General features: G+C 39.3%; 1 protein-coding gene across 1 annotated transcript in view; it reads left to right on the top strand.

The window, feature by feature from the left end:
- The first annotated feature begins 275 nt into the window (after positions 1-275).
- grin2aa (glutamate receptor, ionotropic, N-methyl D-aspartate 2A, a) overlaps positions 276-24514 on the top strand; it is a 104885-nt gene continuing 80646 nt past the window's right edge. The window contains 3 exon segments of the mRNA XM_046866752.1: positions 276-679; positions 8909-9035; positions 9038-9315. Coding sequence (XP_046722708.1) covers positions 8927-9035; positions 9038-9315 — 387 coding nt within the window. The 5' untranslated portion in view covers positions 276-679; positions 8909-8926.

Genomic DNA, 24514 nt, shown 5'->3' with positions numbered 1-24514 from the left:
CACTCTTCTTCTGAAGTTTTCCCATGTCGAGAGGTGTGATTGGCTTTGAAGGAGCGCAGGAAGAAAAGGAAAGGAAGAAAGGATGTATAATGATGGGAGAGGAAGGAAGGAAAGAGAAACCGGACAGAAGACAGGATAGAAAAGAAGACGGAATCTCCTGCGTTTTATAGTCGCAGACCTGCTGCTGCTCTCTGCGTGCGTAGATACGCGTGTGTGAGAGAGAGAGAGTGAGAGAGATAGTGTGTGTGTGTGTGTGTGTGTGTGTGTTTGTTTGTGTGCGCGCGCGCGCGTTTCTTCTTTTTTTTCTTCTTCCAACCCCGCAGCTCTGGATGCGGGACCGAGGACGCATCACACACACACGCGAGCGTTCGCGCGCACGCACACACACACACACACACACACACACACGCACACACACACGCGACGCACACAGTCATGGATAAAGCTCACGGACGCCAAGAAGCCACTTTGGATTTAATGCGATGCCGCGGGATCGAAGTTAAAGGATGATAAAAAAGGGGGCGAGCGTTTAATCCTCCGCATGAGAAAAGAGGAGAAGAAAAGGCAGAGATAGATAGAGAGTGAGTGTGTGTGAGAGAGAGAGAAAGAGGGAGAGGAGGACAGGACCTGGTGCGATGTCCACTCCGTTTCTGGAGCTCTGTGGAGGAGAGACGATGCTGTGAGTAGCCCAAATCTACTGTATATATTGCGCGTGTTTGTGTTTTTCGCGTCCATTTTTACGCATAAACGCTCAAGGGTTGGAAAGCATAAAAAAGTGCCCCCCATCCTAAAGAGAGAGGGAGAACAGCCCCAAAGCGCGCGTGATGTGCACTGCAGCACAATGGCTTGTGCCTTGGATTTTTTTTGTTTGTTCATGTAAAGCTGATGTGAAGAGATCTGGGGTGTGTGTGTGTGTGTGTGTGTGCAGAAAGCCTGCGTCGCGCGCCAGGCACAAATCTCTGCGAATGAAATGCAGTGAGGTTGGAGTCTGAATGCAGTAGACCTGTGGGTAGTGCTGGTGATGCTGATGCTGATGCTGCTGGTGGTGGTTATGATGATGTGTGTCGAAATGAAATAAAAATACAGTACCTGTGCGCGCGTGTGTGTGTGAGTGCCAAACTGCTTTTGGGTGATCACGTGGGTCTCCAGGGTCTTTGCGTCCCGATAATATTAATAATAATAATAATAATAATAATAATAATAATAAAACCCGAGCCTCGTGCACGAACACAGCGGAGAGATCTGTCATAAATCATATATTGCATTGCAGTGAGGTGGCTATGGCTAACATTTCTTTCTTTTTTTCATTCATTTTTTTTTTATTTCCCCCCACCTGCTCGTTGTACTCTCTGTCACACTTTTTATCAATCAGTCCAAACAGTTTCAATGGCCCGCGCGCTCATTTCAGACACAGTACGCAAGGTCCAAATGTGATGCTATATAGACAAGTGTGTGTGTGTGTGTGTGTGTGTGTGTGTGTGTGTGTGTGTGTGTGTGTGTGTGTGTACAGTAGGGGTGTGTGTATGAGCACGACATTGAATGCGCTGAAGTCGCGTCCTAAAACGGAATTGAGGCTGAGGTCCGGGCGGAGGCGCACCGACAGGGGGCGCGCGCGCATAATGCTCCAGTTGGGTCGAATTAACGAGACATATACACACCTCTAAACACACACTTATATACACACCTCTAAACACACACTTATATACACACCCCTAAAAACACACTTATATACACACCTCTAAACACACACTTATATACACACCCCTAAAAACACACTTATATACACACCTCTTAAACACACACTTATATACACACCCCTGAACACACACTTATATACACCTCTAAACACACTTATATACACACCTCTAAACACACACTTATATACACACCCCTAAAAACACACTTATATACACACCTCTAAACACACACTTATATACACACTAAACACACACTTATATACACACCTCTAAACCCACACTTATATACACACCCTAAACACACACTTATATACACCTCTAAACACACACTTATATACACCTCTAAACACACACTTATATACACACCTCTAAACACACTTATATATACACTCTAAACACACTATATACACACCTCTAAACACACACTTATATACACACCTCTAAACACACACATATATACACACCCTAAACACACATATACACACCTCTAAACACACACTTATATACACACCCTAAACACACACTTATATACACACCTCTAAACCCACACTTATATATACACCTCTAAACACACTTCTAAACACACACTATATATACACACACACACCTCTAAACACACACTTATATACACACATATACACACCTCTACACACACTTATATACACATCTAAACACACACTTATACACACCTCTAAACACACACTTATATACACACCTAAACACACACTTATATACACATATATACACCTCTAAACCCACACTTATATACACATACACACCTCTAATATACACACTTATATACACACATACACACACCTCTAAACACACACTTATATACACACCTCTAAACACACACTTATATACACACCCTAAACACACACTTATATACACACCCTAAACACACACTTATATACACATATACACACCTCTAAACACACACTTATATACACACTAAACACACTTATATACACACATATAAACACCTCTAAACACACTTATATACACACACATATACACACTTATACACATCTATACACACCTCTAATATACACACTTATATACACACATACACACACCTCTAAACACACACTTATATACACACCTCTAAACACACTTATATACACACATACACACCTCTAAACACACACTTATATACACACATACACACACCTCTAAACACACACTTATATATACACCTCTAAACCCACACTTATATACACACATATACACCTCTAAACACACACTTATATATACACACCCTAAAAACACTTATATACACACATACACACCTCTAAACACACACTTATATATATACACCTCTAAACCCACACTTATATACACATATACACACCTCTAAACACACACTTATATACACACCCTAAACACACTTATATACACATACACACACCTCTAAACACAGACTTATATATACCTCTAAACCCACACTTATATACACACATATACACACCTCTAAACCCACACTTATATACACACTAAACACACACTTATATACACACATATACACACCTCTAAACACACACTTATATACACCTCTAAACCCACACTTATATACACACATATACACACCTCTAAACACACTTATATACACACCTCTAAACACACTTATATACACACTCTAAACACACTTATATACACACTTATATACACCCTAAACACACACTTATATACACACATATACACACCTCTAAACACACACACTTATATACACACTTATATACACACATATACACACCTCTACACACACTTATATACACTCCTCTAAACACACTTATATACACACCTCTAAACACACTTATATACACACCCTAAACACACTTATATACACCTCTAAACACACACTTATATACACACCTAAACACACACTTATATACACACCTCTAAACACACACTTATATACACACCCTAAACACACACTTATATACACACCTCTAAACACACACTTATATACACACACTTATATACACACCTCTTAAACACACACTTATATACACACCCTAAACACACACTTATATACACACCTCTAAACACACATATACACACCTCTAAACACACACTTATATATACACCCTAAACACACACTATATACACACCTCTAAACACAGACTTATATATACACCTCTAAACCCACACTTATATACACACATATACACACCTCTAAACACACTTATATACACACCCTAAACACACTTATATACACACATACACACACCTCTAAACACACACTTATATATACACCTCTAAACCCACACTTATATACACACATATACACACCTCTAAACCCACACTTATATACACACCTAAACACACACTTATATACACACATATACACACCTCTAAACACACACTTATATACACACCTCTAAACACACACATATACACACACTCTAAACACACACATATACACACTTATATACACTCTAAACACACACTTATATACACACTAAACACACTTATATACACACACTTATATACACACCCCTAAACACACACTTATATACACATATACACACCTCTAACACACACTTATATACACACTCTAAACACACATATACACACATATACACACCTCTACACACACTTATATACACTCCTCTAAACACACTTATATACACATATACACACCTCTAAACACACACTTACATACACACCTCTAAACACACTTATATACACACCTCTAAACACACACTTATATACACACATATACACCTCTAAACACACACTTATACACACATATACACACTTCTAAACACACACTTATATGCACACATATACATACCTCTAAACACACTTATATACACATCTATACACACCTCTATACACACTTATATACACATCTATACACACTCTAAACACACTTCTAAACACACACTTATACACATCTATACACACCTCTAAACACACACTTATACACACATATATACACACACACACCTATACACACATATATACACATACTGTATATACATGCACTTCTAAACACACACTTATATACACATATATACACCTCTAAACACACTTATATACACATCTATACACACCTCTAAACACACACTTATATACACAACTATACACACCTCTAAACACGCTTCTAAACACACACTTATACACATTTATACAAACATCTAAACGCACACTTATAAACACATCTATACACACCTTCAAACACACACCTATATACACATCTATACACACCTCTAAACACACATATACACATACCTTTAAACACACATCTATACACACCTTTAATCACACACCTATGTAGACATCTATACACACCTATACACACCTATATACATCTGTACACATCTATGCACACCTATATACATCTGTACACATATATACACATACCTTTAAACACACATCTATACACTCCATACACACCTATATACATCTGTACACATCTATACACACCTACATACATCTGCACACATCTATATACATCTGTACACCTCCATACCGACCTCTGTACACATCTATACACACCTCAATACACATCTATACACACCAGTATACACACCTATACACATTTATAGTCACCTCTGTACACATCTATATACATCTATACACCTCTGTACACACCCCAGTACATACCTCTGTACACATCTATACACACCTACAAACATCTGTACACACCTATTTACATCTATATATATCTATATATACACACCTCTATACACCCCTATACACATCTACAGTATGCACATCTATATCCCCATCTATACACACCTCTATACACACCTATACACATCTATACGCATCTCTATACACCTCTATACACCTCTATACACACCTATACACACCTACACACATCTATACACACCTATACACATCTATACTCACATCTATACACATCTACACACCTCTATACATACCTACACACATCTATACACCTCTATACACATATGTACACCTCTATACTCTTCTATACACACCGATACACACATACACACATCTATACACCTCTATACTCACATCTATACACCTTTATACACATCTACACACATCTATACACACACCTATACACCTCCTATACACATTATACACCTCTATACACATCTATACACCTCTATACACACCTATACACCTCTATACACACCTATACAGCTCTATACATATCTATACACCTCTATACACATCTATACTCCTCTATACACACGGTACACACCTACACACATCTATACACATCTATACACCTACACATCTATACACACATCTATACACTCTATACACCTCTATACACATCTATACACCTCTATACACATCTATACACCTCTATACACATCTATACACCTCTATACACATCTATACACCTCTATACACATCTATACACCTCTATACACATCTATACACATCTATACATCTATACACACCTCTATACACCCCTATATACATTATACACCTCTATACACATCTATACACCTCTATACATACCTATACACCTCTATACTCACATCTATACACACCTATACACCTCTATACACATCTATACACCTCTATACATACCTATACACCTCTATACTCACATCTATACACATCTATACACCTCTATACATACCTATACACCTTTATACTCACATCTATACACACCTATACACCTCTATACACATCTATACACCTCTATACATACCTATATACCTCTATACTCACATCTATACACACCTATACACCTCTATACACATCTATACACCTCTATACTCACATCTATACACCTCTATACACATCTATACACCTCTATACTCACATCTATACACCTCTATACACATCTATACACCTCTATACTCACATCTATACACCTCTATACACATCTACACACATCTATACACACACCTATACACCCCTATATACATTATACACCTCTATACACATCTATACACCTCTATACATACCTATACACCTCTATACTCACATCTATACACACCTATACACCTCTATACACACCTATACACCTCTATACACACATCTATACACCTCTATACACATCTATACACCTCTATACTCACATCTATACACACCTATACACATCTATACACCTCTATACACATCTATACACCTCTATACTCACATCTGTACACACCTATACACCTCTATACACATCTATACACCTACACACATCTATACACCTATACACCTCTATATACATCTATACACCTACACACATCTATACACACCTATACACCTCTATACACATCTATACACCTACACATCTATACACACCTATACACCTCTATACACATCTATACACCCACACACATCTATACACACCTATACACCTCTATATACTTCTATACTCACCTCTATACACACCTATACACCTCTATACACATCTATACACCTCTATACACATTTATACACACCTATATACATCTATACTCACCTCTATACACATCTATATACATCTATATTATTTTATACATATTTACACTTTTCTTAATACACAGTTAAACACATCTATACATTAACAAAAAAGTTTCCACAACTATATCCATATTAAGACTTTTACAGTCATCATGACCCTTGAATAAACAGTTTTAGTATTTGTATTTATATCTAAACACATGTATACACCTCTAAATCACTTTCCATGGTTTAATCTCGGTCTCTCGTCTGAGCTATTCATGGTCTTTCATTGCGTTTTCTATTTACTGTAACAAACTCGGAGGAAAAAGGGTTCCTTCTTCTGCATACATAACCTCATAAATGGCCAGGATTGGCTAGTGTTACTGTGATTGACAGGGGAGAGAAAAGATGCCCCTCCCACCCAGAGAGAATGAACAATTTTGCTCTGTAGGACTTCTTTAGGATTTTAATCTCAAGATGATTAGGTAGTTGTATTTTATGTATGTTTGATGTAAATGTTAAGGAGAACAGGAGATAAAAGGTGTCAAAATCTGTAATGTTCTCAACATGTCCTCCTAAAACTCTGCATCGGATCAGATAGCGCACCTCTCTCTGAAGCGTATGATCTACACTGTACCTCGCTTACACGTGTAGGCCACGTCCAGGATGTTCAGGAGGCTCGTTTCACTAAGTGCGCTCATGGTGTGATGATGTCAGCACTCCGCTCTTCTGCTCTGCTTGCTGCTCAGCCTCGGTGTCAGACGACATCTTCATCACATGCTCATCACCAGCCTCCTCGTTGCCCTGCTTTCCAAAACGAGACTCTCTGAACATGGAAATGTTTCGCTGCATTCTTTTTCTTGCTGCGCCACATTTTGTTTTGCTCGAACTTGAACTCTGAAGTATTCGCATGCTGCATTACAGTAAATCAATCTGCAGGTGTGCGTGGAAAAAGAAATCACTAACAGCACGGGTCTGATGGACGTGATGTTCTCTTAAACAGATGCAGGACGCTAAAACATGCTCGAGTTATTGTTTGACTGAAAGTCGTACATTTCTCTCATGAGAAGAATATTAAGTAGCACATTCTGCACTAAATAAGTCATTATTCTGATATCAAACACCAAAAAGTGTTTAATTTCCTCAAAAATGAACAGCACTGATGTATTGTAGCTAGCTTGTGTGGATGAACAGCTATATTTCTAACCTGGTGCCAAATGTGAAACCATGGCAACCAGCAGTCGACTTAAAATAGGACACACCCGCATGAGACAAAATCACCTGGAAGAGCCATTAAAATGATTAAGAATGAATTGCCACATTAAGAAATAATTTAAACAGAGATGCTCCAGGTGAGCAGGTTCTTCAAGTGTTCCTCAAGGGTTCTTTGGATAATTAAGGGTTCTTATCTTCAAAAACGTTTGGAAATCTTTAGGATGTCGAAAACTTCTGTTTGAACTTTTGAAAACTGTTTTTTTAATCAAGTATGACTCGTAATTATCCATTTATCAAAATAGATGCCTAAAGAACCTGTGAAGAACCCTGTGCTTCTTGGAGTGTACCTTGTTCTGAGGGCTACATGTAAAACTCCTGACAGGTTTGAGATATTCGGAAGAAAATATATAGAGCAATAATGTGAAGGAACCCAATACACAATACAGAACCCAGGGCTAAGTAAGAAGAACCTGGGTTAATGTTCAAGTCATAGATGTTCTCAGATCTTCAGAGAACTAAGCAAGTGAAAATGGGCAATTTAGATCAGTCCATGACAACATTTCTGTAGAAAGATTGAAGCCTTCATATAATGTTTCTAGTAATAAATGCAATAAATGTTTTTTTTTTTGTGCCAACAGGGAATAAAGTCAAAAACCATGTGGTTCTCCGGCTTGGCACTCCTGACGCTCCCGGCTCTCCTCACCCTGGTGGGCGTAGCGTACACCGCCGAGAAGGTTCCCATTCTGAACATTGCCGTGATCCTGGGCGAACACGTTACATCTCGGACCGGGACATCCGAGCCCTGTGGAGCAAGGACGACCCGATCGACGTCAACGTGGTCACGCTGCTGGTCAACGAAACGGACCCGAAGAGCATCATCACTCATGTGTGCGACCTCATGTCCGGGACAAAGATCCACGGCGTGGTGTTCGGCGACGGCACCGACCAGGAAGCCATCGCCCAGATTTTGGATTTTATTTCCTCGCAGACGTTGATACCCATCCTGGGGATTCACGGCGGATCGTCCATGATCATGGCAGATAAGGTGAGTGAGCGTTTCTTGGTTTTTACCCGTGGAGGGGTATTTGCTAGTGTAAACAATAAAAAACTTTACTTATCGGATTATGTCTACATGTAGCTTGTTGATTAGCTCGTTAGTTTGTCCTTATCACAGTGGAAGTGTCTGTTAATATCGTTGGGCTTCTGCTAACCGAATACTTCATTTGCATACATTTACCTTTGAGACTGCAGTAAATCACTGTAGATCAAAAATTCATCTATTTGCATTGACTCCGCCCACTAACTCTACACTTTTATGGACCAATGCATAAATACACATACTAAAAATTACACAAACATGTACAAAACCTATTATTTTTGCTTATGTACAACAAGTCCACAGCAGCACCTGTCGGAGTTACGGAGCTTCACCGTTATTTGCGCGTCAGTAAATGAATAAGGGCGAAACCGTACACGTTTGTGTACACAATCCAGCGCACTTGCTGCATGTTTCCCTCAAAACAAATGTGAATCGTCCCAGAATATAGCTGTGTACTTTAAATTTGTTTCTCAGGTTACACGCTATACATTATTAAATATGTTTAAATGTTCCGCTAGTAAAAATAGGATCGTGTGGAACCTGAAGACTTTTCTTAGGTTTCAGATTCTGGTCTCTACATTACGTGGCACTACAGCGTGTTTACTGGCGGAAAGACGTCAGACGCGTCTAATGCATTCGAAGGCATTCGAACTTTGACCTCATTAGAATTCGAATGGTGCTGAATTCCATTTGCATAAAATAGAAACACACACGTTTCTTCATTACAACATCAGATTCTGTGTGACATTCAGATGCATTTATTTATTTATTAAAAAAAATTTGACTTCTCATTTACTTTCTTTCTTAATTTTTTTTATATTCAGCCTTATTTAGGATATTTCCTTCCCTCTTTATTTCCTTCCTTCCTTCCTTCCTTCCTTCCTTCCTTCCTTCCTTCCTTGTGTCTTCTTTCTTCTCTCATTTTGTTAAATTCTTTCTTTTTGTATGTTATTTTACTTGGGCAATTCTTTTCCTCTCTGCTATCTCTTGCCTTCTTCCTTTCCTTTCCTTTCCTTTCCTTTCCTTTCCTTTCCTTTCCTTTCCTTTCCTTTCCTTTCCTTTCCTTCCTCCTCCTCCCTCCCTCCTCCCTCTCTTCCTTTCTCCCTCTTCTTTCTTTCTTTCTTTCTTTCTTTCTTTCTTTCTTTCTTTCTTTCTTTCTTTCTTTCTTTCCTTCTCTCCTTGTATGAGTAAAACAGTCTGTGGTGTAAAATATTTCAATATATCGGAGTAAAAGAATAAAATAAAAGTCTTGTGTTCATTGTTGAAAAAGATTAAAAGATGGACAGATCGCAGAGCTGAGTGCTGATGAAAGACGAGAAACTTCTCGGTGTATATTTACATGTACATTCGGGGCATTTAGCAGACGTCCGTGTCCAGAGCGACGTACGAAAGTGCTTTGAGTCTCTCAGTGAATAAATCTACACTGTTACTCCGGATCACAGACTATTATTTATAAATATGCAGACGCTTGTGTTTTATCTGACTCGTATAATTCTGTGTTCAGTGCAGAGGAACGTTTGTTCGTTGTGCTGAACAGGAAGCTGAAGCTCGGAATCGATTTTAATTTCCTAATGTTCCGTTCAGAGATTCCTGCGTCAGGAGAACGATCGACAAGAGCCGATCAAACGCATTCATGCACATGTTCCCCCAAAGCCTGGTGACGTTTATACCAGTCGAATATAACAACACGCTTACAGTTACACCTGACCCGCCCTGTGTGTGTGTGTGTGTGTGTGTGTGTGTGTGTGTGTGTGTGTGTGTGAGAGAGAGAAAAACACGACTGGGGTGTATTTATTTATTCACACTGCTGCACCTCTCTGTGAGTTTTATTGTAGTCAGTAATACAGAACGTAATCTCAGAGGAGCCATCATTCCTCTCCATTTCCTCCTCCTGTGTGTGGGAACACTTTTATTTACACACTCCACACACTCCGCACACTCGCTTTATTGTTTCCCAGCAAAATACCACAATTAAATGAATCTAAATCTTATAAAAAGGCGTCCTGAAAGCTCGGCGAGATGAAAAGCACTTAATGAGAATAAAGAGGAGTTCAGCACAGCAGATCGTTTTACAAGCAAATGTGGTGCTTTCTATAAATACACACTGTGGACAAAAAGTATTGGGACAACCGCCTTTTCTAGCCACACATTCACAAAGTTGGAGAAACACAGTCTTTCGATGCAGTAGCATGAAATTTTCCCTTCACTTGACGTGAACTTGATTGCTGACCGCACCCCAGGCCTCCTCACCTCACCTACATCAGTCCCCAACTTTACTAACACCCATAATGGCTGAATGAATCTCTCACACTCTAAATTAGTTTTTGTTGCAGGTGTCAAAAACTGATCGTTCTTGTTGAAGTGTAAAGTAGCTGCTGTAAAAGAGTAGTTTATATAAAAGAAAACAAGAGGAAGAAATGATGAAGAAACTCCAGACTCGAACTCACCACAACACACGTGTTTATTTACATCATTTATTTAAGTAGTTGAAAAGGTGGTTTGGGGCTCGTGATCACTTTAATGATAATCAGTGTTTTTATTCATTAATATCATTCTGTTAATAGATCAGAGTGCTGGCAAATCCTTCAGAACTTAAGTGAAAGTTTAAGGGACACTTTTACTTTTACTGAAGTCGTATTTTACCGAGTGAATCTCTACTTTAACTACATGCTCTCTGTAATTCGTCCACCGCTTGTTGTTAAAAGTATTTTCCGTCGTACTAAAAAGTAGTCCATGTTCAGTTCTTGTTACAATAAAAAGGTATTCCTGTTTTACTAAAAGTTAGTTCATGTTGTCTTCCTGCTGTAGGTTGAAGTAAAAAGTGGTTCTGGGTACAGAAAAAAGTTCATGCCGCAGCTTAAAGTAGTTCCTGTTGCAGGTCGAAGTGAAAAGTGGCTCTTGTCTCAGCATTAAGTAGTTCCTGTTGCAAAATAAAATAGTTCCTGATGCCAGTTGGAGTAAAAAGTAGTTCCCTATGCGTTAGCGGTTCACATTGCAGCATAGTTCCAGTTGCAAACTTTTAGTTAAAAGTAGCCTGTTTTACTAAAGAAAAATTCCTGTTGCAGTATAAAATATTTCCTGTTGCAGTTTATAATTAGTATAGTTTCCTTTTATAAAATAAAGTGGCTATCACAACTTTTATCTGTTAGCCTCTCAATGGAGAACTCTCAGGCTAATGAGACACTCACACTTAGCTCTCTGTACCAGGGATAAGTATCATCAGTGAAATAGTCCTTCTGAAGCCCATGTGAGGAACCTGGCTAGATTTATTTAATTCACAAGTGTCTTCACAAAGCTAAAACTCCTACCAAGCACCAGTTTTGGTTTCACAAACGCATTAAAGCAGCAAAACGTGAAAACGCTGATGTTGTTAAAGATGAATGTGCGCTAATAGAAGGCAGTTAGCATCGTGCAGCTGCAGACCTGTGTGGAAATCATCTCCATCAGCCCGCATTTGTTGTGCTGAAAAGCTCTTTTGTGAGGATAAAGACTGAAATGGCTATTATTTTGGACTTGATCAGCACCGGAGGAGCAGATGTTTCCTCTGTAAGCCTGGTGGATTTAACAGATGGGGACTGAACCCTGGTTTCACACAGAACCACCAGATCAGCTCGTGCCGCTGGAGGAACAGAATTTTGGAAATGAATAAAATACATTCCCAATAATGAGAAAGAAGAAAACTCGTTTACATGTGTGAGATCTCAAAGGAATATCTCTTCAAGGAGCAGATTGTGGGTTTCATCATCCACTTCCTGACAGTAACCTCACCTCCTCCTGAGCATCTCCCTTTCTCCTCTGTCTCCTCTCTTTCTCTCTTCTGTAAAGTGAGAGTTTTTTAATCACCTCATTGTGAGTCGATTTCCCAGGTAATAACACTCTCCACCTCAGAAAGCAGAGATAAGAGAGAGCTGTTTGTCAGTCGCTGTCTCGCCGTCGTTACTCGGAGATCTGAGATATCAATTTTTTCTGGTTAATTGCTCCTGGTGGAGTGGTTTGTAAACCCCAAGGCTGAAAGTAATCGCTAAAAAACAGAAAGGAAGCCTTTGTGTTTGGCTTCACGCTGATCGGAGTGATTGAGGAATGTTTTGGTGCATACTGAGACATTACTGAGAGGAGTGATGATGCACCACTGCGAAATTCCACTCTGCTGAACACGTTCTTCTGTACGCTGTTACTTTACTCCCAGGGTTTAAGTAGCAGTCAGGACTGGTAGAGCCGCCATCACACCATCATATAACTGACTGATCAGACTGAATGAATGAATGAATGACCATCTAAATGGATAGCTGACTGTTTACATGTGTGAATAAATAAATGAATGAGTAACAGGATGGCTGCCTGCCTGCGGAAATGAATGAATGAATGAATGAATGAATGGAAGACTGATGACTATATGACAAAGTGACAGATGGACTGAATGAATCAATTAAAGACAGAATAAATGATTCACAGACCAACTAGATAACTAACTAAATAAATGAACGAGTTATTGAATGAATTAAAATAATGAATGACCAACTAACAGAATATCTGAGTGACTACCTGAATGAATGAATGAATGAATGAATGAATGAATGAATAATAGGCTGAATGAATGAATGGCAATCTGAATGAATGTATGACCAATTAACTGACTGTCTCAATGTGTGAATAAATACATGAATAAGTGAATAAGTAATTAAATGGCTGCCTGCCTGAATAAATGAATAAATGAATGATTAAATAGGAGAAGGACTGAATGAACTAACAAACAAATGAATAAATGACTGAATGAATGAATGAATGGCAGACAGAATGAATTAATTACAGAGTAACTAGATAACTGACTAACCAAATTAATGAGTTAATGAACAAATGAATGACGAACCAACAGTATAACTGAGTGTCTAAGCAAATGAACGGATGAATGAATGAATGAATGAATGACCAAATAACAGGGTGTTTGATTAAATAGCAATCAAAATGAATGAATGACCAACTGTCTCACTGACTGCCTCAATGTGTGAATAAATAATAAATAAATAAATAAATAAATAAATAAATAAATAAATAAATAAAAAAACTGGATTCCTGCCTGGATGAATGAATGAATGAATGAATGAATGAATGAATGAATGAATGAATGATTGACTGAATTGAAGACTAACTAGATGACTAAATGACAGAGTGGCAGATAGAAGAATGAATGAATGGCAGACAGAATGAAACTAGATAACTGACTGACTAAATGAATGAGTGAATATATGAATAAATGAATAAATAACAGCATGAATGACCCACTAACAGGATGACTGAATGATTAACTGAATGAAGGACTGAATTACCAACTGACTGTCTGAATGTATGAATGAATTGATGAATCAATAAATAAACAAAAGTGTAAATGAATGAATGAATGAATGAATGACAAAGTAACTGGATGGACTCTCAGTACACTTTAGTTCATATGATTGTGAAGGGATGGAGTTATGAGCCGTAATAAAGCCGTTCACACTGAGCATGAGCGTGGGTTTAACTGGGTGTTTTTAGCGTTTCTATTCAAACTGCTAATCCTCTGCAGCAGTTTCTGCTAAAGGCTGTAAATTAGCTGGAGGAAACGCAGCGCTGTTTGCTAATCGACGCTGCTGATGGAAGCTCAGTGTCAGTCAGTGTGCTTCAGTGTGGACTCCATTGTTATTTAAGTACTGAGAGTAAAGCAATGGATCCTGCTGTAAATCAGTGCCGTGTGTTTTACTGCAGCTCCTCCATCGGGGGGGCCGTTATCTACAGCAATGTTCTACAGACCACTCGCTTACACACACACACACACACACACACACACACACACACACACACACACAAATCTCACACTCACAAATCTCACACTCACAAATCGCACACACACATACAGTATATGCGTAAAACAAGCGTATATGCATGGCAGACTGAGCAGTTGAGAGTTGTGTGAAAGAAACAGGTAAAAAGAAGGGATGAAAGAAAGAAAGAAAGAAAGAAAGGAAAAAGAAAGAAAGAAAGAAAGAAAGAAAGAAAGAAAGAAAGAAAGAAAGAAAGAAAGAAAGAAAGAAAGAAACGATAAAGCGAGAAAAATATGACAAGATTTGAAGGAAAAGTGGATAGAATGATAACCTGCCTGTGTGTGTGTGTGTGTGTGTGTGTGTGTGTGTGTGTGTGTGTGTGTGTGTGTGTGTGTGTGTGTGTGTGTGTGTGTGTGTGTGTGTGTGTGTGTGTGTGTGTGTGTGTGTGTGTATGTGTGTGTGTGTGTGTGTGTATGTGTGTGTGTGTGTGTGTGTGTGTGTGTGTGTGTGTGTGTGTGTGTGTGTTCTAAGTAATACAAACAGAAAACATTTCAAGGTCACTCGTCACATTTCAAGTAAAAGTCATCATAAAGTTATTTTATTCGGCCTCTGTTTTCTCTGTTCATTTCTGTGATAAACTGTGTGTGTGCACAAGTGTGTGTGTGTGTGTGTGTGTGTGTGTGTGTGTGTGTGTGTGTGTGTGTATGCAGTCAGGGTCGAGTCTGAGACTCTCAACATCATCACTAATCCCAGGGTCATTCACTTTTATTTCTATTATTCCACACCGCTGCACAGTTCTCCAGTCTGATTGGTCTGATTGAGCGGCCAATCAAATGTCTTCCTTGTAACACGTTTCTATAGTAACTGCTTTTTTCTTACTTTCACCTTTCTTCAAATTCTTCATTCATTATGGTGTTAACTTCTTACTTCCTTTTTTTCTTCTTACTTTCCTTCCTTTCTTTCTGTTCATTTTGTCTTATGGCCTTGTAGAAGATGAGAAGGTAAATCCTAACACACAGGAAATGAGGTGTACAGTAGCAAGTAGACATTCAAGATCAGAAACAAGAGGAACAGGAGGAGGTTCAGGAGCAGACCATGATTCAGGAGGAGAAAGAGAGGTTAGGGGAGGAGGATAATCAGGAGGAGGAGGAACAGGGGGAAAAGAGGTAGGGCAAAATGGGGATCAGGAGAAGTAAGAGAGATAGGGGAGGAGAAGAAGGATTAGGAGGAGGAGGAAAAGAGTAAGAGGGAGGAGGAGAGGTAGGGAGAAGAGGAGGAGGTCAGGAGGAGGAAAAGAGTAAGGGGGAGGAGGAGAATCAGGATCAGAAAGAGGCTGTTCTGCTTGTCGTTGTTGAATAGGATGATGTTGAAAGGGAAATATTTATTAGAGAAAAGCTCAATGAGTGAAATGATTTCAGCATTGCTGAGGCTCTCAAGGTTACTTCAGTGACTCGTCCACCCAACATCATCTAAAAACAGAGAGAGAGAGAGAGAGAGAGAGAGAGAGAGAGAGAGAGAGAGAGAGCGCTGTCACGACTCCTGCCAGATGCATACACATTGATCTGTTATTTCCTCAATTCATTCTTTCTCTCAGTCTACTCTGATTCTATCCTTCTGCCACTCCTGCTCCCTCTCCCACACTCTCTTTTATTCCAACTCTTCTGTCTGCTCTCTCTCCTGTTCCTGGTTTAACTCCTTCTCCCAAGTCCTCTCATGTAACAACCCCCCTTTTCAACTCCCTCTCTTTTTCTTTTTCCTGCTCCCTCTCCTGGTTCCTTTCTATCTGACTTCCTGTCCCTTTTTCTTTCCTGTCAGATTCCCTTTCCTGTTCCCACTCAGAAACTTTCTCCCACTTTCTCTCCTTTTCCTGCTTCCATTTCCACTCCCTCTCCTGTTCAAACTCCCTCTCGTGCTCCTTTCCTCCTTCTGCTCCATTTCTTCCATTTCCTCCTCAGACTCCCTTTTCACTCAGACTACCTCTCCCTCTTGATCCCTCTTCCATTTTCATTCAGACTCCTCTCCATCTCCTCCCTTAGACTCCCTCTTCCTCTTTTTTCTGACTCCTTCTACTATTCCCATTCAGACTCCTCTCCCACTCCTTCTCTCATTCCTCCTCATACTCCCTCTCTGTCTAGAGCCCCTCCAGCTCCTCCAGACCCCCCACCCCACCCCCTCTCTCTCTCTCTCTCTCTCTCTCCAGCTTCTGGTCAGACATCCTCCCTCTCTCTAGAATCCTTCTCCCACTCCTCCTCAGACTCCTTCTCCATTTCTCTCTTCCACTCAGACTTCCTCTCCCATTTTCGATCTTTCTTTCCCTTTCCTGTTGTATCTCTGTATCTTTTCATAATGGAGCTGTTTTAAGGCCATTACCGTCACCACTGTAACAATAATGCATAGGGCTCGAACCCCCTGAGATTGCTGACCTAACTACCTAACTGCACAACTTGCACAACTCTTCCCCAGCGCCTCAAAACTCAGCTGCCTCGTTTGTCAAAGCCGACCCTAAAAACGCTGCTCCACGTTTTTTTTTTTTTTTTTTTTTTTGTCACCCGTCTTCAGCATTAGCTGGAGCGCCTATTTTTAAAGTTGCAGCCACGAGATCGAGAAAGAAGACGGGAAGAAGTAGAACAAAATCTAGTTTATACTCCAGGCATGAGGCTATTTTTGAAGAAAAAAAAGTTTCTTTCAGCTGTAAAAGCCTGCGTGTGAAGGCCGAGCAAGTAGTCACGTGACAATTATAAAGAAAAATACTGAACAAACCCAGAAATGAAAATACTGAAACATCTCACCGACGGCTTCTTTTCAACGATTTATTCCTCTATTGGGAACCAGGAAAAGGGAGATAAAACAGGAACTACGTTGTGAATGGGAATAAACTGGGCATGGGGGGGTGGGGGAGGGCACAAGTTTACCTCATTCACATTGCATGACCACTGTGGCCTGATTAGAGAGCAGGAATCACCGGCGTGATGCGACACCTCGTGCCGCAATCTGCAAAGCGACACAAGCGATTCTCCATTAGGGAAAAGATAAAGGAAAAGAGGAAGCATAGATCAGCGGTGCTCAGCTGGACTTTACACACACGGGCTCAAACCCAATTACCTTCACAGGAGGAAGCTGATTCAGAGAGCCGAGAAACAACACCATTTTCCTGAAGAGTTAAAGAGCTCGCGGCCTCGCTGAGATTTTCTCACATGCAAATTAGCCACAAAGCGACAAATCCACCCGTTCCTCAGGCTGGTTTCTTCAATTCCCAGCTCACAATGTTCAATCCTACCTGCTTACAAGGACCTGATTTTTCCAACCATATGTGGTTCTTCTTCAAACTGTTACCACAACGTTGGAGGCACACAATTGGACAATTGTAGCTCATTGGTTCAAGTATTGGACTTTGGATCAGAAGGTTATGGGTTCAAATCCCAGAACCACTAAGCTGCCAATTCTGGGCCCCTGAGAAAGGCACTTAACCCTCACCTAACGTTTCTTAAATGCCATAAATGTCAATGGCAAATGTTCCCTCTCTTAAACTAGGAGATCAAACCTGTTCCAGCATGACATTCCCCCTGTCCACAAAGCCATCTCCAGATTTGCTTTCCATGGGTTGGAATTGTGTGGAAGATCTCCTGCTTTAGAGCTCCAACACTTTGGGATGAATGTGAACACTGACTGCACCCCAGGCCTCCTCACCTTCTCAACTACATTACTACCTGACTTTACTAACACCCATGTAGCTGAATAAATCTCCACAAAAATCTGGTGAAACATTTCCCCAGAAGAGTGGAGCTTATTATAAGGGCAACTGGAGAATAAATGTGGAATGGGATGTTTAAAAAAAACAAGGTGTCCACCAACTGTATTTGGGGCATTGAGATGTTTTTGGTGATTTGAGATGTTTTAAAAGCAGTGACGCATCTTCATTCCTCCACATCTTCTTCCACAAAGTCCAATTGCCTGGAGCTAAAAAAAAAGGGAAAAAAAAAGAAGAAAATGAATGAAAAAAAGAATAACTGCGTATGAATCATTTGGTGTGAATCAACCATCCTGAATAATCAACAAGGACCGGAGAACCAAAACAAGGTTCTTCCTCCAGGTCTGACTCATATCATTTCTGTCTTCATTTTAACAGTAAACCACACACACACACACACACACACACACACACACACACACACACACACACAGGCGCTGAGTAAAGCCGGAGACAAGTCGGAGGAGTCAGAAGGAAGCTCTGACTCACCAGGCGGGGGATTCCTTCCTTCAGAGCAGTTTGTTTTGTGGTTCTGATGTAGCCAAGACGATGATGAATCACCTCTCGGATCATCTGCACAGCGTCTTACAGCTCTGATATTTAACAAAGCTGTGATTAGTAACCACTTCTCCAGAAAGGTTGAACATGAGACAGCTCTCCAACACCAGAACTCAAACTTTCACTTAGATAAAAATAAATAAAATACAGCCGAACCCGATTCCTCTATCAGCACATGAATTCAGCTGAGAAGAAAAACCCAGCGAGATGATAAAGCAGTGCGCTGCACGAGATGCAATTATAGAATTAAATAATGATTAAAAAAAACACCACTCTACTTACTGCACTCTCTCTGCAACAAAGAATCAAATGTTAAGAATTAATTCATTTCTTCTTCTTCTTCTTCTTCTTCTTCTTCTTCTTCGGCTTAGGGATCTTCACAGCAGATCATCTATCTCCATCTCATCCTGTGCTCTACATCTGCCTCTTTCAAACCAACCACCTGCATGTTTTCCCTCAGCATTCTTCTACCGATATACCCCATGTCCCTCCTCGTCCCTCTTGATGAAAATCTCAGCATCTTCAAGTCTGCCACCTCCTGCTCCACCTGCTGCCTTTTTGACAATCCCACTGCCTCTAAACCATACAACATACAAGAATCAATTCATAAGTGAATTATGAATAATTAATTAATTATTTCATTGCATAATTGAATAAATTAATACATTAATTCATTATTTCATTGTATAATCAAATTCACTAATGAATTAATTAGCCAAAAGAGGTCACATGACAGTTAAACACAAGTACATTAATATATTTTTAGAAAATTAAATACATTTTTGAAACAGATTTTCAAAAAAGTTGATACTTTTGGAATTTTAAAAACAATATTGCAAACAAGATAAATAAAATGAATGCAGTCAAAAAGTAAAATTCACCCCAAAACAAAAAATTGCTTCGTTTTTTATTAACGCAGTTTATTATTATTAAAATTAATTCAATACACTTTTATTATTGAGATTAAATTGTCTAATCAATTAAATTGCCACCAAAAAAAAAACATTAAACAAATGGAAAAAATTGTGTGTGTGAGTTTTACATTTAATATTTAATTTTCTGAAAAATAAGATTTACTAAACGGGTTCTACTTATTTCAGCACACTTTAACAAATGTCTTTATTTCTTTCATCCTTCATCCATTCACTCCCTCAATATGTGGAATTAACAAGATTTTTCTCTTTTAAGAGAAATTATTTTTAATATATTTTATATATGTATTATTATATGTCTTAAATATTACATTTACATTACATTTGCGGCATTTAGCAGACGCCCTTATCCAGAGCGACGTACAAAAGTGCTTTAAATCTCTAGTAATGAATAAATCTACACTGGTACGCAAGAATACAAACTCAATATAAATATAACTCGAATTCTACAAACTTGGAAAGTGCTAATGTAGGTATTTTAGGAAGAGGTAGGTCTTCAGTCGTCGCTTAAAGATAATCAGGGACTCTGCTGTACGGACATCTAGGGGAAGTTCATTCCACCACCTCGGTGCCAGAACAGAGAAGAGCCTTGAATTGTACTTACCTCTCATTCTGAGAGAAGGTGGTACCATTGTATATTACATATACACATATACTGTGTATATACAGTATAATATATATGTCTGTGTGTATATATATATATATATATATATATATATATATATATATATATATATATATATATATACATAAAGATTTAAAATGTTAAATTCAATGATTTAAACTTTTCTTATATTGAAAAAATTCAAAAGTGGATGTTAAATTCAAAAAGACCGCATTCCAAAAACTATTTCTACTTTAATTTCTACTTTTTTCCAACTCAAATATATTTTTTAAACTGTTAACTTCGATCACTTGCTTGTTTTTCCACCATTCTGTTATAGACTGTGCAAACTTTTATACTCGACTCTGGAGCTGTGGACAGTAATTTAGGATTTTGGAAGAAAATTTTCTCCAGAAAAGGAAAATAAAAAAACTAGGTGTAATATTTCTCATTTGACTTCTGTCCTGTTGATACATGACTCGCATGTTAATTAACTTTATTAACCTTCATCAAGGGTAAAGGGTCTGAAGTAACACATTTACATTAACATATGCTAATACTTTAATGCTTTAACTCACACACACACACACACACAGTGAAAAGAACAGGACGTGACAGACGCTTTGTGCTAATCTGCACTAGCAGTGCATTTGCTAGCATATGGTGCTCGAGGAGATCTCATCAAACTGCATTTGGCTCTCTGGGCGGTCAATCACAGCACCAGGACGCGTATCGATCTGTCCCGTTCCAGAGGCAGAGCTATAAAACACACACACACACACAAGCACACACACACACATGGCCTGCTGTGAACGGAGGTTATTTTGATCAGCTAGTCATATAACAGAGCTAATCAATCTGTCCTCACACGCCTGCTTTATGGCTCCGGTGTTCCACTGGCACTGTGCCCAGTATGGTTCCGTGTGTGTGTGTGTGTGTGTGTGTGTCTGGGTTCTCCGCAGAGTGTGACGGGTCTGTGATTTACACACTCACACTCACACTCACAAACAGAGCGAGGAAGATATGAAGGAAAAGGGATTAAAGAAAACTAAAAAATTATGGATAGAGAAAGAAAGAATAAAAGAAGCTATAAAAAAAATTAAGGAAAGAAAAGCATAAAGTTGGGGGGAATGAAATAATGAATTAAAAAGTGGAACTGGATGATGGAGAAACACAAGAACAAGATAACTGATGACAAATATAAAAAGAAAGAAAGCAAAAAAAAAAGTATGTGTTTTTGTGTGTGTGTGTGAACTGAGTCTGTATTAAGTGTGTGTGTGTGTGTGTGTGTGTGTGTGTGTGTGTGTGTGTGTGTATTCTGAATGTGAGTGCTTGTGTGTATTTTGAGAGATTATGTGTGTGAGAGATAACAAGTGTGGAGTCTAAGTGTGTGTGTGTGTGTGTGTGTGTGTGTGTGTGTGTGTGTGTGTGTGAAAGAGAGAAGATAATAACAAGCTGGATGTTGATGCTGGTGCAGTGTGTTTGTTACTCTGAATATATATGTATATGTGTGTACCATGAACGTGTGTGTGTGTGTGCATGTGTGTGTGTCTCTGTGTGTGGATTCTCTGCAGTGTCGATGTGTGTGTGTGTGTCTCAGTCTGACAGTTTTCAGACATGCCAACGCTCCTCTTCCTCTCCATCGTCCGCCCATTGACCCAATCAGTGTGTGTAATGTCACTCGTTAAGGTGGAGTGGAGTGTGTGTTCATACACTTATCTTTACTGCCCCAGTGGATGATGGGAAAGAGGTGAGCAGTGGGGGTCAGATTGAACGTGTAATCTTTTACAATTATTTTATTCTCCTTTTTTTTTGTGTCTGCTTCCTCGTCTCACACTCGGCCTGTGAAGCCATGCAGTGTGTGTGTGTGTGTGTGTGTGTGTGTGTGTGTGTGTGTGTGTGTGTGTGTAAATGTTGTTGTCTCTGTAGCAAGATGACATGAAGATGTTAATCGAATTTATTTTCAGAGATGAGACCTTGAGGCGTGTGCTATGAACTTCAGCTAAACACCTGCAGGTCATGTGATTGCTTCTGGAGTAAAAATGAGGGATGTGGCAACCGAGACAATAGCAAACAATCTGTCTTTTTGTTGTTTTGTCTTGACGAGTGAAGGACATTTGTTTGGATGAACAGAGTGCATTCTGTTCCTCAGGAGGGGTGTAATGTGTGGTATAATCGGGGAGCCTATGCAGTAAGAACATACTGTGTGTGTGTGTGTGTGTGTGTGTGTGTGTGTGTGTGTGTGTGTGGCACAAAACAGCCAAAACTATCCTTTCTTGAGAAATGTCTATCCATTCATTTATCCGTTTTTGCAAAGAAACTGTTCATTCATTTTATTTTACAGAAATGTCAATCCATCCATCCATCCATCCATCCATCCATGAATCTAATGCCTCCAATCATTAACCTATCCATCTAATCTTAAGAAATGTCCATCCATTCCTTTTTTAATAAACATCTCTCAATTTATCCACCCATCTGTCCATCTATTTACCCATCCATCCATGCATCAGTATAACTGTATAGATATCTATTCATTCATCCAATTATCTGTATAATTTCTTTATTCATCCATACATTCGTCCCAAACCACCCTTTCATGAGAGATAAACAGTATATCCACTTATTTTTCCATGTTTGGCCAAACATCCATCCATCCATCCATCCATCCATCCATCCATCCATCATGAGAAACTTTTATTCTTAAAAACTTTTATACATCTGTCCACCTATCAACTATCTAACTATCCAGTTATTCATTAATGTTTGAGAAGCATCCTTCCATCTATCCAGCTAATTTAAGCTCACATTATTTTCATGCTAATGCTAACAGTGCTAACTGACCTGTATTCTCTCAGATTAGCATGACTAACAGCTGTCTGATGATCTGAAGGAACTCGTATGATCTCGGCCACAGTGACACACGTTCTTGCGTGCAATTCTCCGAGCTTCAGGTGGCTCGCTTAGCCAGGCAATTTGCTCTTATCTGCTGGAGTCGTGTGCTGTGACAGAAGCTTTTAGCTCAGATGTCAGGCTGCAGGCATTTCAGCTCAGACCTTCTGCCCTCAGAATCACCTGAGGAAAGATAAAACACACACAGAGCCTTTTAAAGTCCTTATCATTCCTGACCACAGCATGGGTTTTCGGTCTGAATCCCATGAATCCCTGAAGTCACGATGTCGTCTGTTTGGGAGTTTTGCTCTTTACTTGCTTTATTTTGATGACAATTTATATAGTCTCTGTTTTGTTCTGAATGCTGAATGAATTGATGATATCAAAAAATGGAAATGACAGGAATCTGAGATAAGGGATTTATAGACTAACCTAGATCCATCCATCCATCCATCCATCCATCCATTTATTCATCCATCTAAAAAATCCTGAGAAATCTCCATCCATTTAAAAGTTCCTGAGAAATCTTAATCCATCCATCAATTCACCCATTCATCCATCCCTCTGTCCATCCATCCATCCCTCCATCCATCCATCCATCCATCCATCCATCCAT

This window comes from Silurus meridionalis, chromosome 14 (genome assembly GCF_014805685.1).
Source record: "Silurus meridionalis isolate SWU-2019-XX chromosome 14, ASM1480568v1, whole genome shotgun sequence".
Classification (NCBI taxonomy): Eukaryota; Metazoa; Chordata; class Actinopteri; order Siluriformes; family Siluridae; genus Silurus; species Silurus meridionalis.
This window is presented reverse-complemented; position numbering and strand designations above follow the sequence as displayed.